The sequence below is a fragment of the Lagenorhynchus albirostris genome, chromosome 11 (assembly GCF_949774975.1).
Source record: "Lagenorhynchus albirostris chromosome 11, mLagAlb1.1, whole genome shotgun sequence".
NCBI lineage: Eukaryota > Metazoa > Chordata > Mammalia > Artiodactyla > Delphinidae > Lagenorhynchus > Lagenorhynchus albirostris.
Window position 1 is genome coordinate 37,615,128 of NC_083105.1, and position 16,112 is coordinate 37,631,239.

At 32.4% G+C, this 16,112-nt stretch overlaps 1 protein-coding gene across 1 annotated transcript in view; it reads left to right on the forward strand.

The window, feature by feature from the left end:
* PPFIA2 (PTPRF interacting protein alpha 2) overlaps positions 1-16,112 on the forward strand; it is a 474,509-nt gene that overhangs the window by 371,612 nt on the left and 86,785 nt on the right. Inside the window, exons 14-18 of the mRNA XM_060165096.1 lie at positions 4,393-4,476; positions 4,731-4,862; positions 6,416-6,478; positions 10,124-10,215; positions 14,678-14,813. Coding sequence (XP_060021079.1) covers positions 4,393-4,476; positions 4,731-4,862; positions 6,416-6,478; positions 10,124-10,215; positions 14,678-14,813 — 507 coding nt within the window. The remainder of the gene's footprint in view (positions 1-4,392; positions 4,477-4,730; positions 4,863-6,415; positions 6,479-10,123; positions 10,216-14,677; positions 14,814-16,112) is intronic.

Consider the following 16,112-nt stretch of genomic DNA (forward strand, 5'->3'; position numbering starts at 1 on the left):
TGTTGCCTATTAGTTAAAATAGGGTAGTTAAACAGGTAGTGAAAAGACAAACAGTTGACAAAGCAGAAAGTATTGGTATAGTTTGTTGTAGAGTATTGGACTAACTAGCTGAATGAAACTTTAGTCTGATTAGGGTGATACAATCTGGATCCTTCCATAGTCACAGACCATGCCATAAACCACTCTGGAAATTTCAGAGATGTGTGATTTCTAAAATAAATATAAACTTATTTAATTTTAGAAATATTATTGAAATTATATAAAAAGTGCAAACATAGTAGTAGTAGTATGCTATTTTTTCTTGCAAACACATTTAAAATTACTATAATATGGATTAAGATATGTATACTTAGGCTTTTCATTTGAGGAATATAAAGAAATTTTATAAAGAGTTATCTTATTGAACTGAACTATTTTAGGGGGAGTTAGGCAAGTGGCTAAATAATAAAAGTAACTTTTGTAATATTTTAGTGTAAAATAATCAATAGTGTCATAAGTAAACTATAAGAAAGTCTGGAATCTCTCCCCCAAAAACATAATTTAAAATTCAGCAAAAAATTGCCCCAAATTAACCTCTGATGGATTGAGAATAAAGCATAATTTAAAATACAATACTTGACATATGAGGCTTTAAAAATTCCTAAGAATCCTTAATTTAGAATGTAAAACAAAACAACTTAAAATAGGTGTCTCATCTGTTTTTCCCTCTATTTTATTTTACTGAGGTCATATTTGATACATATATTCACTTATGCACTCCAAGTAACTTCCTCAGTTCACTCCTACCTGATAATATATTGCTAAAATTCCACTTCATCTGGAATTAAAAGAGAATAGAAAGGGAATTAAAAGGGAATAGACCCCTTTGATTTCCTCACTTTTCAGGAGTTTTACCTCTCTTAAAAAGTATGAAAATGTTAGAATTCACTCTGCTTGTCCTTTTTACTGCTTTCTCTCCTAACTGGCTCTGTATCAACATTATTTCAGATATACAGTTTGTAGATTATCGCCATATTTAATTCATTATTCACACGCCTCTGGTGCTGAGATTTTATTTTCAGTGTACTCCCTCTCCTTGTAACCCTTTTATAACATTTGAAGATCAGTCTTTCATTTGCTCTCCCAAGCTTTATGGCTAAAAAGATTTTTGACCATTTTCTTATCTCTGTTCTCAAGACCTTTAGGGACTGTCTCTAAAACCGGTTTTAGTTATTCATTACTTCAATTCCAATTTGTTTTCAATGTCTTATTATTGATCTCCATAGTCTTTTCTACGTCATAATGTTTTTGACTTCTCACTAATTTATGATTTATGCTTAGTTTAGGCTCCCTCTCCTATATTTTGAATGATATTGTTAACAATCCTTCATATATTTTAATTGGCCTATAAGTATTTTTTCTGCTTTTATTATCTGCCACTATTGTTTTCTTCTCTTTGGCCCTCCTCTCTTTAAATTTGATTGCTTCTCCATTTCCAGATATATTCACATTCTTCCCAAAACTATTTCTGCCTATAAAAGAAAACTGTAAAGTTTTCTTCTAAAACTTTAGCTCGTTTGAAAATTGCCTTGTCACATTAAAGAGTGAAACCAAAATAAGCCCTATATCCCATCAAGGAGTCAAAATATAGAAGATTGTTCTTATGTGACTATAGTATTTACACCAGTTGCTTAAATTGCAGTCTTCATAAGGTTAAGGTGAACATAAATCAATAGTGGTTGCAAATTGATCCAGTGTTTGTTTAGAGATGATGTCTGAATTTATTCTTTGGTTGATAAGAATATCTTTTTTTTTGCCAGTGTGGGGGGGTGTGTGTGTAAAAATAGGTAGCTAAAGCTCATTTAAAAAGGCTTTTAGAAAGTAAGAAGTATTGAATAATGGCTAGGGATAAAATTTAAAATTTGGCTTTGGTGAGTGTATATACAATTAAATAATAACATTTTGGGATCCCAGTCTTATTATTTATGATGTTTACTTCTTTAATTAAAATGCATATTCCTCAGCAAGGACATAATTCATCTTGAATTCCATAAGGTATTTCATTCATTTTTAGTACCAATAAAAAGTATCAACAATAACAGTGATTTAAACATGACAGAATTCTCGTTTAATCTCTGAAGTGAATTTTCACAATGTTTGGTGTGCTTTCAGTAGTTAAGATGGAAACAGCTAGAGGTTTTAAGGACCTACTGACTTACTTGTATATTTGAATAAACAGTTTTGGAAATTGAAATGTTCATGCCTTGACTACCTTGAGTCAGTCACCAGATTAATTGTCATAACATTAACTGCTTGTTAAAATGTACTTTTGAGAGATTACAGATATGTTTAAGAATTTAAAATACATAATTTCAGCAACATTTTGAACCATTTACTATATTCTTAATTGAATTATAAATTTTAAAAAATATTATAAAATCATTTTGTGGCATTTGAAGACTATGGTAGCATTCTGTGTTGCTTCTGGTTGAGGAGAGAAATTGGTTATTTGTTATTTCTTCATTATTTTCCTGATTTATGAAATAAGAATATCAGAAGGAAAATCTTTCAAAATGTAAACGTTTAGTTATTTGCATAAGCACAGCCGTTAAATGTTTATTTTATAGATTAAGTTGGAATTTCTTGCATAAAATAGTACATATGCATATGAACCAATACATGAATAGGTTACTATTTCTTTTCAGGTACTGCATGATATATTTATATATAGTCCTATATTTGCATAAAGTACATTTCACTGTTTTAGAATAAACTTATAAAATGTAATAGAATATGCTCTGGAGTTAAATTTTGTTATCCTGACATAGGGTACTTTGGCTGTTGTGATTATTTAACTTGTAATTATGATTAAAATGTTGATGTAACTTTACATGTAATCTGTGCATAACATACTAATACAATTCAGCTATCAGCAATGTCACATGTGTTGAACACTCTGCATCTGTGGTAACCTGACATTCACCTCCAAGACATGTAACTAACCTTGGCACTGGACAAACATTAGCTCACAAAAGGCACTGTGATGCCTATTCACTTTAGGGCACTATTTTGTTTCCATAGCAACAAATCAATGCAGAATCAGTTTTAGAGTGGTCCCTAGTATCATTCAGGAGAATTCACAATAAGTTTTCTTGTCCTCACAGCATTATTTTCACTTTATTTGAGGACTTCTAATCATTTTCATTTAAAATGTCGAATTAAGGCTATGTCTAAGAATAGGCGCTGAGGTTCTACACCTACAGCCATAGTTTGTATTCAGAGACCAGAAGTCATCTTGTAAGTTTGCCAGTGCTGCTGAGGAAACAATCCTGCTTGAATTGGAGAATACTCATAATAATTAACCCCGTGGCTTAGCTTTTTCTCTAATTTCTACAGAGCTGGGTTTATAATAAATTTTGTTCCAAATTTATTTCACCTGAGTCATTGGCTTGGCCTACTCCTCAATATTGAGGTACTTTGTTTCCATTATTTTTAAGTAATATGATAAACAAACAAACAACCCAAAATATAAAACTTTTAACAATCTATCAGAGACATATTCTAGTGTTTGGTTTCCCATAATTCCAATTATTACATGACTCTTTCAGAGTTGCTTTAATTCATTCTGTAGTGGTCTTTCATTGCCAGCCATCACTAACCTTCCATACCTTAGGTTGGTAGCTTTTTATTTGAGCATATCATTATTTTTCACTTATAACCATCAATTTCATCATATTCACCAGATATCAGTGTAGTTCTTTCCACATAAAATTCTATTAAAGTATTAAATTTGCTGTCACATTTTTCTTTTAAGCATTCTGTGCTATGTTCTGTTCAGTGTCAGTGCCTTTAGTTCTGATTTTTCAATTTTGTCCCTCTCCTTTTCCTTGACTCGTTAGTCTGATCCAACCTCTTCTACCTCATCTGATGATTATCAATATGTTATGGAAGCTAAACTACAAGAAATGATCTCCATACGTAGGAAGGTAGTCCTACTGGACTTTACTTTCTATTGCTAAATAGAATTCATCTAAGTTTTTCTTTTCATTTGTAAAAATTATGTTACTTTTATTTATTGATAATCGACCATCTGTGCAGTTCAGTGCTTCAGGAGCTTAAGATTGGACAATGGCAGGTTTGTGTTCAAACCATGCACAGTCTGCATGTTACATTTGGCTGATTTCATTGCTCATAAATAACTCCGATGTTTTGCTGATGCTTGGATGTAACAGGCCTTTGTAGCTGACACATTTCAAGCAATGCTGTTCAGCTGCCTGTTTAAAAAAAGTTTATTTTTTGAAAACTACATTTGCGGTTGGTAGTAGCTTGCTTTACATTTTATTTCAGTTTATTTAGAGGAAAAGTGTTAACCATATCTTACATGTCAGGTGCATTCTTCATATTTCTTAACAGGCTGAAGAAAGACATGGAAACATTGAAGAACGTATGAGGCATCTAGAAGGTCAACTTGAAGAGAAAAATCAAGAACTTCAAAGAGTATGTATTTTAAGACCATCCCTCTCAAGCATCAGTTTATGGATTTATATTCTACATATAAGAACTGAATGTCTTTCTTGATTATAGGTTATATTTAAAATGATATGGATATGCCCTGTGCATTAAAAAAAGTTTCTGCCAATTTAATCAAAACAGACATAAAATTAAATCCAGTTTTAAAAGTAGAAAAAACAAACCCAAATATTTTAAGTGATTTTTATGTTAAATTTATTTATTTATTTTTTGAATGTAAGGCTAGGCAAAGAGAGAAAATGAATGAGGAGCACAACAAAAGATTATCCGATACTGTGGATAGACTTCTGACTGAATCCAATGAACGCTTACAGCTACACTTAAAGGAACGAATGGCTGCTCTAGAAGAGAAGGTAAAAGGACCAGTAGAATCACATGATTATCAGCTATGTTCTTACGATCATGTTTGTTTTACACTCTGCTACAATCATTGCATTGTTCAGATGATCCATTTACTTTCCTTAATTTAAAAAAAGCCTGATATATTCTTAAAAGTGAACAAATAGTTTCTGTAAAAATATGTAAGATCAATTTTTAAATGAATAAAAAATGTTACATGGTATATAAATCTTACATATTAGCATGATCATATAAGACAAAGGTATTAAAACATGTTGCACTTTTGTGATGAAAATATTTCATTTGTCTTTCATGTGGTATGCAAAAACGAAGAGTAAGACAAAAATTAGTATTTTGGAGTGTGTGGGGAGGCTTGCTTTGAACCATACAAATGTTTCAAGTAACTGAATCTACTGCTAGTCTAAAAGCCAAAATGTGAGTGAGTTTATATCACCAATAGCACTAGTGTCAGTCCCACCACAGAGTTTAGAAATGCAAAACTTTCAGCTGCATTGTTTCCAAAAAAGTGTTTCTGTACAATCTACAATTTCTTTCACAGTTAATATGTCCGATTAATAGTTGGTGACTACCTGACCAGCAAGAGCTAGTGAGCTGGTTGCCAATTCCAGAGTATAAAAAAAGGTAGGGACTAAAACCTAGGTGGAGAAATCATTTTGGAAATTTAGATGGAATGACAATCGCTACCTAAGCTAGACATTTTCCCCTGCTCCATACAATAAACCAAAATAGGAAAAATGTTTCAATGAAATGTTAAAGTAGTTTGATTAATTTACCCATTAAGAAGTCATAAGTCATGCCTTCGTCCCATCCAGCACCAAATGCATGCCAATAACCACACTCGTGTTTTAATTTAACTCTATAAATGTGAAAAGAATACATTATTTTAAATCATGCTTTGTAATACTATAAGAAAAGCATAAAGCTTTTACAACAGTAATACTTTTATGGCAAGGATTTTTTTCAAATCTATGATGCAGGTTATTTCCACATCATGATATGTAACATTAGTTTTTAAAAAAGCTAATATTTTGTTTTTATTTATCTAATAATTTAAACATTATTAGAAATTGTTAATTATGTATTTGAAATAAAGATCCAGAAATTGAACTTTTAAAAAAATCTGATCTTACAATTTCTTCTTTCTTCGGGTAGTAAAAATGAGTTTATCTGAATTCTTCTCTATGATAACTTTGTCTAATATTTTACTTTTTATTCACTTTTTCTCATTTGAAAAGTAACCTAATTATTTCAAATTTTAAAAAGACTGGGAAGAGGCAGTCAGAAATAGCTTAAAAGTTAATATTTATCTTATTTGTCAATCCAAGTGTTACAAAATGACATTTCCTATTTAAATTATGTATTTCTAAAAATGTTAAGGTGTCTTGTTTAAAGATTCCATTGAAACTTGGTTTCCATGGAAACAAAAAAATAGATGCACCAAGGAAGGAATCAAAGAAGATTCTTGAGTGATAAAAAATTAATCTACACATTTAATTATTTTCTGTTTTATTTATTATTTATCTGTTTTTTTTTTTCTTTTTTGTAGAATGTTTTAATTCAAGAATCAGAAACTTTCAGAAAGAATCTGGAAGAATCTTTACATGACAAGGTATTATGAAAGCTTACATTTTGCCCAGTTTTCTATTTCACATTGGTGAACATTTTGTTATAAAATAAATTTGATAATAAATAATTTTAGGATGTTATCTTTTAAAAATATCTTAACTTTTTATTATACATACAGAAAAGTGTACATATATAGGGAGAGCTTGATGAATTTTTACAAACCAAACACACTGAAAATCAACATCCTGGAAGCCCCACTTAGCATATAATCATTACTCTTATCCTAAAGGATAATCACTAGCTTAACTTCTAACAGAAAAAAAATGGTTTTGACTTTTTTCATGCTTTATATAAATGGGATAAAAATGTATGCACTGATTTGTGTCTAGTTTGAGATATTATTTTAGCAGAAATATATTAAATACCTACTGTGCATAAAATTGTGCTGTTATATTTGCAAACATGAACTTAGTTCTAAAGTACCTGAAAAGTCTAATTGAGGAGAGCAAACACAAAACAATGAGTTGTAGAGTCACAGATGCCAAGTGTCAAATGAATGAAAGATAGTAAGAACTACAGGTAGGATAGATCAATATACATTGCTGCTATAAAGAAGGCTTCAGAATGCTTTAAGATAGGACTGTTTTGCAAGGCTTTCAAATACAGTGCCTGTGCCATGATTGCAAGTACTTAGAGTGGGGAGGAGGTGAGTAGTGACTTTGATATCTTAAATAATAATGGACATAACAGTTTGGCTGGAATCAGTTATTCTTATTGTAGGATATGTGACAGACTAGGCAGATAAGGACCAGATTATAAAATGTTAAAAGCTATAATTGCTAATGTGTTTTCCTCCTTCCTTAACATGTAAAATTCTTGTTAGCAATTTTGTCTTATTTCATTTTGTTCAGCATCAGTAAATGAAATAATATAAAATCACTAACTTAAGAAGTGACTTATAGATGTATATTAAACAAAAGATGGAAGGAGTGGAAACAGAGAAAGGAGGGAGAGAGGGAGTAATAGAAGGAAGGAAGGAAGGGAGGAAGAGAGGGAGGAAGGGAGGGAAGGAAGGAGGGAAGGGAAGGAGATCTGGCAACAGTATGTCATTTGGAAGGTATTGGAAAAGATGAGAGAATAAAGATAAGAAAGAACAATTGTACATTTAACTGAATTGAATACTACATATTATGATGTTAATTTAAAAAATAACTATTTAGTCCCACGGTCAGGATGTACACACCCTTAAACCCGAAAATATAGGTGTATTAGAGCAATACAATATGGTGCCTAGAAGATAGCATCTAATTCTTTCTAAAGTAGTTCAGAAAGTCTACAGTGAAGAAGATAACATTTCATCAGGCTCTTGAAGGCACATTTGATCTTAACAAATAAAGAATGGTAGGGAAGAAGATGATAACTATGCAATAGCACAGAGAAAACAAAGATGGTTGATTTGCTGAATCACCAGAAGTTTGCTGTGACTGGTTGTGTTTAAAGAACTAGGGTGTAAACAGATTGTGAATTCGGGACTTAATCCTGTTATGGAATGTTATGTTATCCAAAGCTCTGTGTGCTTCTGGCAAGATCCCCAGAACCCACTCCCCAACCTCCTACCCAAGCCTGTAGCTCCAAAAGTCTGCCCAGGCAACCCGCAGTACTAATCATTCCATGCTTTGCATTCCTGTTCATGTCAATCACTAGAGGCAGCAAATCCCAGGTCATAACCTCATTTCTGAATATCATTCCATACAGCTGAGCACATTTCCTCATCTAACCACATCTCCTATAACTCCTCAAATTTTCACTCGATTATATTTAACTCACAGTCCATTATTAGTAAATATCCTTCATATACTCAACCTCTTCATGTTTCTCTTCATTATTTTGATCTCTAAAATTTGAAGTTCCTAGGACTGTCCTTGGATTTCTTCTCTATGTTCGGTCCCTGGTGAGTTCATGGATTTAAATACCATCTGTAAATTAAGAATTTGCAAATTTAGATCACCTACTATACTTCCTCTTCCCTGAGGGAGTACATATATTCAGGAGTCAACCCAGTATCTCTATTTGGACACATGGTCATCTCAGTCTTAACAAGTAATCCCCCAAACCCCCCAAAACACCACCACCACCTAACCTAATCACCACCAGCAGCAGTCTTGTCAGTAAATCACAACTTCTCTTTCTTAACTACGCAGGCTAAAAACTTTGGAGCTGTTCTTGACCTCTTTCTTTATCACACACCCCATAGCCAGTCCAAGAGCAAATTCTCTTAATTCTATCTTCCAAATACAACCAATATCCTTGCCATTCTCTTTCTAACACTATTGTTGTCCAAGCCATAATTCTCTTGCCTGTTTTTGGAAGAACATAATAATTTTTTATCTTCTCTACTTCCTAATCCCATTCATCTGTCCATTTCACAGCCATCAGAATGATCAGGTCACTTCTCTGCTCAGAAATCCTCCAATCATTTCCTATCTCACTCAGAATAAAAGTCAAACGCTTTAAAAGTAATTTGTAAAAAAAAAAAGTAATTTGTAGGGCTTCCCTGGTGGCGCAGTGGTTGAGAGTCCGCCTGCCGACGCAGGGGACGCGGGTTCGTGCCCCAGTCCAGGAAGATCCCACATGCCGCGGAGCGGCTGGGCCCGTGAGCCATGGCCGCTGAGCCTGCACATCCGGAGCCTGTGCTCCGCAACAGGAGAGGCCACAACAGTGAGAGGCCCGTGTACTGCAAAAAATAAATAAATAAATAAAATAAAATAAAATGATACATCTAGCAGAGGAAAGTGTGGGAAAGAGATTGAAGGTAGCAATACATCGTGGAAGCTGGTAAAATAATTCAGGAAAAAGGTAAAAACGTGTGTAATGTAGGATGGTGGTAGAAAGAATTTTAAAAAGAGCAGATAAGAGAAACATTGCAAAGGCCACATTGATAAAAAATTGTGGTGAGAAAAGAAGTATGAGTCCAGTAAAATGTCCAGCATTGGCCACATGAAGGGGGAAAAAATAACAACAATAGAAAATCTGGAAGGACACATTTATAATATTATAAAATTTATAATTACAAAAACAAAATTAAGTCCTTACATGAATATTTAATTAAGAGCTGTAAGATCACCCTCATCTTCATAAATTTGCAGACTGAAACTGTTAATGCCAATCTGAGAAAATTATCAGATGCATAAATTATTGTACCAATATCGAGCTAATAATTTTAACTCATATCAAGTGATAATTTTTTTCTCATCCTTTTAATTTAATCTTCCTTCTCTTTCACCCATGTGTCCTTCGACCATTACAGGATGGTTGAAATCCTTTACTTACTGTAGAAATAAGACCTTTTCTTTATTTTTTAAACTGCTATACTTTTTACTCAGATTTTGAAGTGATGTATACATAGCTGGTCATGACCTTAGTTTTCCCATATATTTAGAAAAACTTAGCATTAGTGAATGTTAGGGAATGTAGATAAAATTTTATTGATTTCTGCTGTCATATTTTCATTTCAAGGAGAAAATCAGGCATTTTTTGCTGTCATGTCTAACAATATGTAATAAAAATATGTTAATCATTTTTTCTATTTTTAAAAACTCATTAAGCTTTGTTGTTTGGTTTATCATAGTTGAATGTTGGTACTATTGGCATATGCATATCATCTGAGTAATGCCTCTTTGACTTTTAGGAAAGATTAGCAGAAGAAATTGAAAAGCTGAGATCTGAACTTGACCAGTTGAAAATGAGAACTGGCTCTTTAATTGAACCCACAATATCAAGGTAACATTAAATAAAAAGCTTTTTCACCAATAATCATTATGAATTTCCTTATGGTTTCATATCTCCTCAAGTAAAATAAATAATACCTCCTGTTTCTCAGCAGGCATTGCCCTATTTTGATCCCTTACTGATTTACAGTTTCTACACTCAAAAATAATTCTCTAATTCAGTAATTCTTCCCTTAAATATTCAATAAAAATTTAAATTATTACCTTTTGTATTCTGTATTAAATATATATAGAGCTATGTCTTCTTATATATTATAAATTATAAATGAAGAAGTGGAGCCATATATACAGAGATTACATCTCTTTCCAGGAAGAGTCATTTTCTCTACATGCAGAAATGTTTTCAATGTTTAATTTTGCTGAAGAAACATCATTGGTATGATCACTTAGTATCTGACTATTTTGTTAAACTAATTACAATAAAGAGGGAAGGAGAAATTAAATGTGTTTAAAAAAAAAAAAAACTTCAAGTAAACTTGTTTGTACTCATCTACTTTGACTCAATACCTAATCTTAAAAAAAAAAAAAAGCAAAGAGATCCTTGTTTACTCTCTAGATAGGCAGATCAAGCTCAATAATTCATGTATAATTTTCCTTTGTGCTTAGAGCCTTTTATTTAAAGTTGATAAAAAAAAAACATAGAGGGATTCACCCATTTGAGCATTTATTTGATAGACAACACAGTATCAGCTATTTGAAACTTTTGACCACCACAGACTTCTAAAAGTCCATTTTTCTTGGTCTTATGCTTATCCTAAGAATGTTAGCTCTACAAAGGTTGGATATTTTGTCTGTTTTGAGTACCATAATCTCAGCACCTAAAAAAAGAAACCTTGTATATAGTGTACTCTCAATAGATATTGTTGAATAAATGAATATCTAGTAAAGCATTTTTTGGACATTCAGGTGAAAAATCCAAATTAAAAAAAATCCTAAGGGTGCTTACCTTCTCTTCAATGTGAGTATTAATAAGAACAAAATTCAGTATTTTGAATTCAGTTTAGTATAAGAAACACAGTTCTGCAGGCATAAATACACCCAAGGAACTTTTAAATAGGTAGGCCTTTAATTTTGAAAATAATGTTTATTTTTCTAATGTTTTATTACGGTTTATATATCTGAGGCTATTAATTCAGTGATATACATGGTGATGATGATGATGACGGTAAAGGAGAAAGAAAGAGCTGATAAAATACCAACAGAGTAAATACATAGAACTAACATTATTCAGTCAACAAATGAAACATATTTTAATAAGACCAAATGGCCATTTCATTGTCTTTTTGACCTTCAGTCTCAGAAATACAGAGTTCTAGAAGTGTTGTGTAAAAGTTCATCACCTTAGTGAGTCATCTTGGCAGCCTAGCAATGTGACATTAATCCACAATGAAGGATCATCAGGGAAACTTGGGAACTACATACAGAGCAACTATTCTTTGATACAATGGATTGTAATAGAAACAACACTAGACCAAAAATAAGAAAATTGACATTCCTAGGTCTTAAACATACAATAACTAGCAGTTTGATTTTGGAAAACCCATTTTTCCTTAATAAGTTCAAATATATATATATATATATGTATATTTACATAATTATATAAAATAATTTTTATAAAATATATATGTATATTTACATGAATTATATAAAAATATTTTTTATAAAATAATATTTTATGACTATCTCACAAGATTACTTTGCAAATAATGAGACAAGTGAGAAAAGTGTTTTGTAAACAGTAAATCAACTCACAAATATAAAGTATTATAGGAATTATTAAGATAGCTAATTTATAATGAGATAACTGAATATTTATTAAAGAGCAATTATTTCTTGAACATTCATATTTCTGAGTGCACATAATTGAAAAAAAAACAATAAAGAAGACAGAAAGTGCATGAGAACTTCATCTACTAGTTTTTGATCTTACAGGTGGGGAGGTAAGAAGAGTTGAGCTAAAGTGAGTATCAGTGACTAATATCCTCTACTAGAATCTGAAATGAAAGTAAAATGAGTTCCAGAGTGGCCGAGAAAGCCTGATTTGGCTCAACTCAGGGGAAAGGGTAGGATCTGGATAATTGGAAAGGACAATGAAGGACATCCCAGGAAGCAGAGAAATGGGTAACAGCTTTTCTCTAAGAAAATTCGTGCTTGATTTATCTATTGAAGCTCCTTTGTGAGATTATATTCAAGAGTCACAGGAAATTCAGGAGGGAAAACTACCTGGTTCCTTGTTTAAAGGAACCAGTGACTGTATTGTAACTTACATCTGCAAGTGCCTCTCAAAATATTGTACACCAAGAATAATTTTAAAAATGAGATATATGGATATACTGCCTCTGACAGATCACAGAGTTGAATAAAAAGAGAGAGGTGAGGAGTAACTGCTTTAGATGAAGTATAAGCAATGGCTCTTCTACAATTGTTGTTGGTTCAGGTCTTTGTTCTCTCAAGATCAATTAAGTACTTTCTACTTGTGAGCCTGTGACATTGGAGATACAGTGGTGATGGTAGTGAAGAATACATGTTCCAGATGGAAAATGCAGGAATATGAATTTGTGGACTGTTATAATAGAGGGAATACCAGGAGCTAGAATAGTATATGAGGATGGGACTTTTAAGCTGAGACCTTAAGAATAGTAACCACATAAATGTTTGAAGAGACGATTTCAGGCAGAAAGAATAGCATGTTCAAAGGCTCGAAGCAAAAGAAAGTATAAGTTTGAGGAAAATGACAGACAGCACAGCTAGACGAAGAGAGAAGGCAGAGAGTAACTAGCAGTGAAGCTGGAAAGTAGGAGGGGCCCAGGTAGAGGACCTTGTAAGACACTGAAGAGTTTTGAGCAGGGCTTTGATGGGACCAAATCTGTGTTTTGTTTCATGTTTTTATAAATGACTTGGAGTTGAGAGATAAAACAACAAGAAAAACAAAACAAAACAAGAAAGCAATACTCCTAGTATGAGGTGTTAAAATTTTAGAAATTCTACTCTGATACCCACAGAGACATTACCCTAAGCAGCCACAGACTAAAGGTCGCTAGGATGTTCTGACCTAGACAGTTAGGACTGTATTATAATCAGTTGCATCCATTCATTGTCTTACCAGATATTTATTAAGTTCTTATTGTATTCTAGGAATACCTCCTTGAGCATACAATAGTGACTAAAATCTGAACTTTGCCTTCATGAAACTTATCCCCTCTGCTATAAATAAAGACCGAGAGTTGTGCCATTTAATGACTATGGCCTGGTTGGTTATTTTTTAATATATGACTAATTCGTAATAAAGCCATTTGCTTGATTAAGTCTCAAGTTCACTTCTATAAAAACAATAGCTGTCATCTATTTGGGGGATGATTCTTTAGTTCATTTGCTTTAATGTCCAATTTGGCAAAACAAAGACATGCATCAGTTAGGTCAGTGTCTTCTACTTTTTCAAAAACCCAGACCTCACCTAACCTTTTATAATCTTGCCAAATATTTGGGGATGTTTGTCTTTGTTCACAAAGAGAGCTAAGAGTGAAAGCATAGTAGATCAGCAGGAGCCCCAGGTTCAAGAGAAAACACGGGTTTAAGCATATTTCCTAATGATGATGGATCATTTTATAGGACAGCATGTTGCATTTGTAATTATCATCATCATCGTAGCAGTAAACTGAATTTGCTGTAAATCTCTATATAAATAATATATTTGGAGAAACCTTTAGTGCACTTTGATTACAGTGTACTTTATTATCATGTTTTTTGAAAACCAGTCTGACGATATTTTCCAGTTAGAATTTTCCAACTGTTTCGTCTCTAAGCAGATTTCAGAATTAAATGTGCTTATTAAAAGATTTTTCTTAATCTTTTTGGAACAATGTCTTATCAAAAGCTGAAAAACTCTTCTGGTGAGATATCCTATTTTATTAAAAAAAATTATTAACCTTGGGCCAATCTGATTTTAAGTATTTTGTTGATTTTCTAAATTGAAAAATAAAACATTGGAAAATAGATAATTTTGTGACCCAAAAGTTTACACATTTTTCTCTTAGCTTAATGAGGAATATTTAAAAATACAGTGATAAATAGCATGTACTGGGATATCCACTAAATAGCTCAAACTAAGAGTTGTCGGAATGTAAGCCAGTGGATTTTGGTTGTCAATCTTAACATGTTCCATTGGACTACTGCTTTTGAAAATAATGATTAATAAACAGAAAGGTTTTTTAATATTCTAAAAAGAGAAAATAAACTTGACCTTCAGAATGAAACTGAGACTGGGGTTTCTGACATAAGCCTCCGAAGAGACCTCTGAGAGTTACAACACTTCAACACTTATTTTCTTCCTTGAAGTTTTTTTTTTTCTTCCTTTGAGGATTTGTGCTTTACTGCCAATTAAGCAGTGGATAGTGATTTGCTGGTAAAGTTTAAGTTTTGAGATTGAGCATATTTTATGTTTTCCTTGTTTCCAGAACTCATCTAGACACCTCAGCTGAGCTGCGGTATTCTGTTGGATCCCTAGTGGACAGCCAGTGTGATTACAGAACAACTAAAGTAATAAGAAGACCAAGGAGAGGCCGCATGGGTGTGAGGAGAGATGAGCCAAAGGTTAAACTTTTTATTTCAAGTCTTTGATGGTTTAAGTAAATGCACTCTTCCACTTTGGATAGTATTTTAATACTGAGAGAATTCATTGTTAATTAATTTCAGGTGTGATATATAACATATTTTTAAAACTATAACTAGCGTATAACCCCTACTACGTACCAAAAGTTGAACCAAGTATGTCCCAAGTATTTATCCACATAACATTGTAAATTGAGTACTATTTTATACTAATTTCAGATGTGAAATATTGAAGCTGAGAAATTTTAAGTGTTCACACTTACACAGCCATTAAAGTGATAGAGTCAAAACTTGAGCCTGTATTCGTGTGATTTCAAATTCCACACTTTTATCTATTATGCCATATTGCCAAACAAATGGGCTTTTAGTTTGCTTGGGCATTTAAGCAATGGCACTCATATTGTTAATTAAACTTACATATTTTAATAATAATTACTGTTTTAATAACACTTTGAGGAAAATGTACACAAACTGTTGAAAGTGTTTATAGAAAACTGTTCATTATAAGCTGCAGTGCCAGTCTTTCATTCAGTCAATAACTTAAAATCTGTAGGCTGTATATGTTAAGTATATAGTTGCATTTTATAGAGAAGTAATATATAGTTCCTGTGTGCCCTAAGTGTAGTTTGTTTTCCTCAACCTCTTTTATGTGTCCAAAATACTATATAACCTACTTGTCCTTATTTATAGAAGGCTCTTGACATCCTTTGATTTTTTAGCTGGCAACTACATGTCATGTATAAGTTAGTCCCTTGTAGTAGGCATTCAATATCTAATGAATGGATAAATAAATAAATGAACAAACGAAGAATTAATAAATCCATCTCAGTTCTTTTCTCAGTTTTATGTGGTAAATAAATTAGTGCTACTTGGTACCAAAACAATTTGTAACACAAGTACTTACTCAGGTCCTCAAATCTGAAGTAACTACTCAGGGCAGTATCTTGTGGTCCCCCCAAAAGTCATTTTACATCATCACAAAAATGAAAAACAATTTTTTTAAAAGCAGAAAATCTAGGACTGCTCTCTTACTTTCAACCATCTCCTACCTTCAGACCACAGCTTGAAAAACACTGGTCTGTTGGTTACTCAAGACTTTTGTTCACATGGAGGATTTATTATATTCATTTTAAAAACATAGTCATGTAAATTATTGTAGTATGCCTTGGGTTTAAAAAAATCAGTGAGGCATTTAAGTGACCAGAGCACTGGAGATGAAATTAAACCTCTGCACAATATTTTTATTAATACTTTCTTAGAATGTTGGAGAGAGAATTCTTG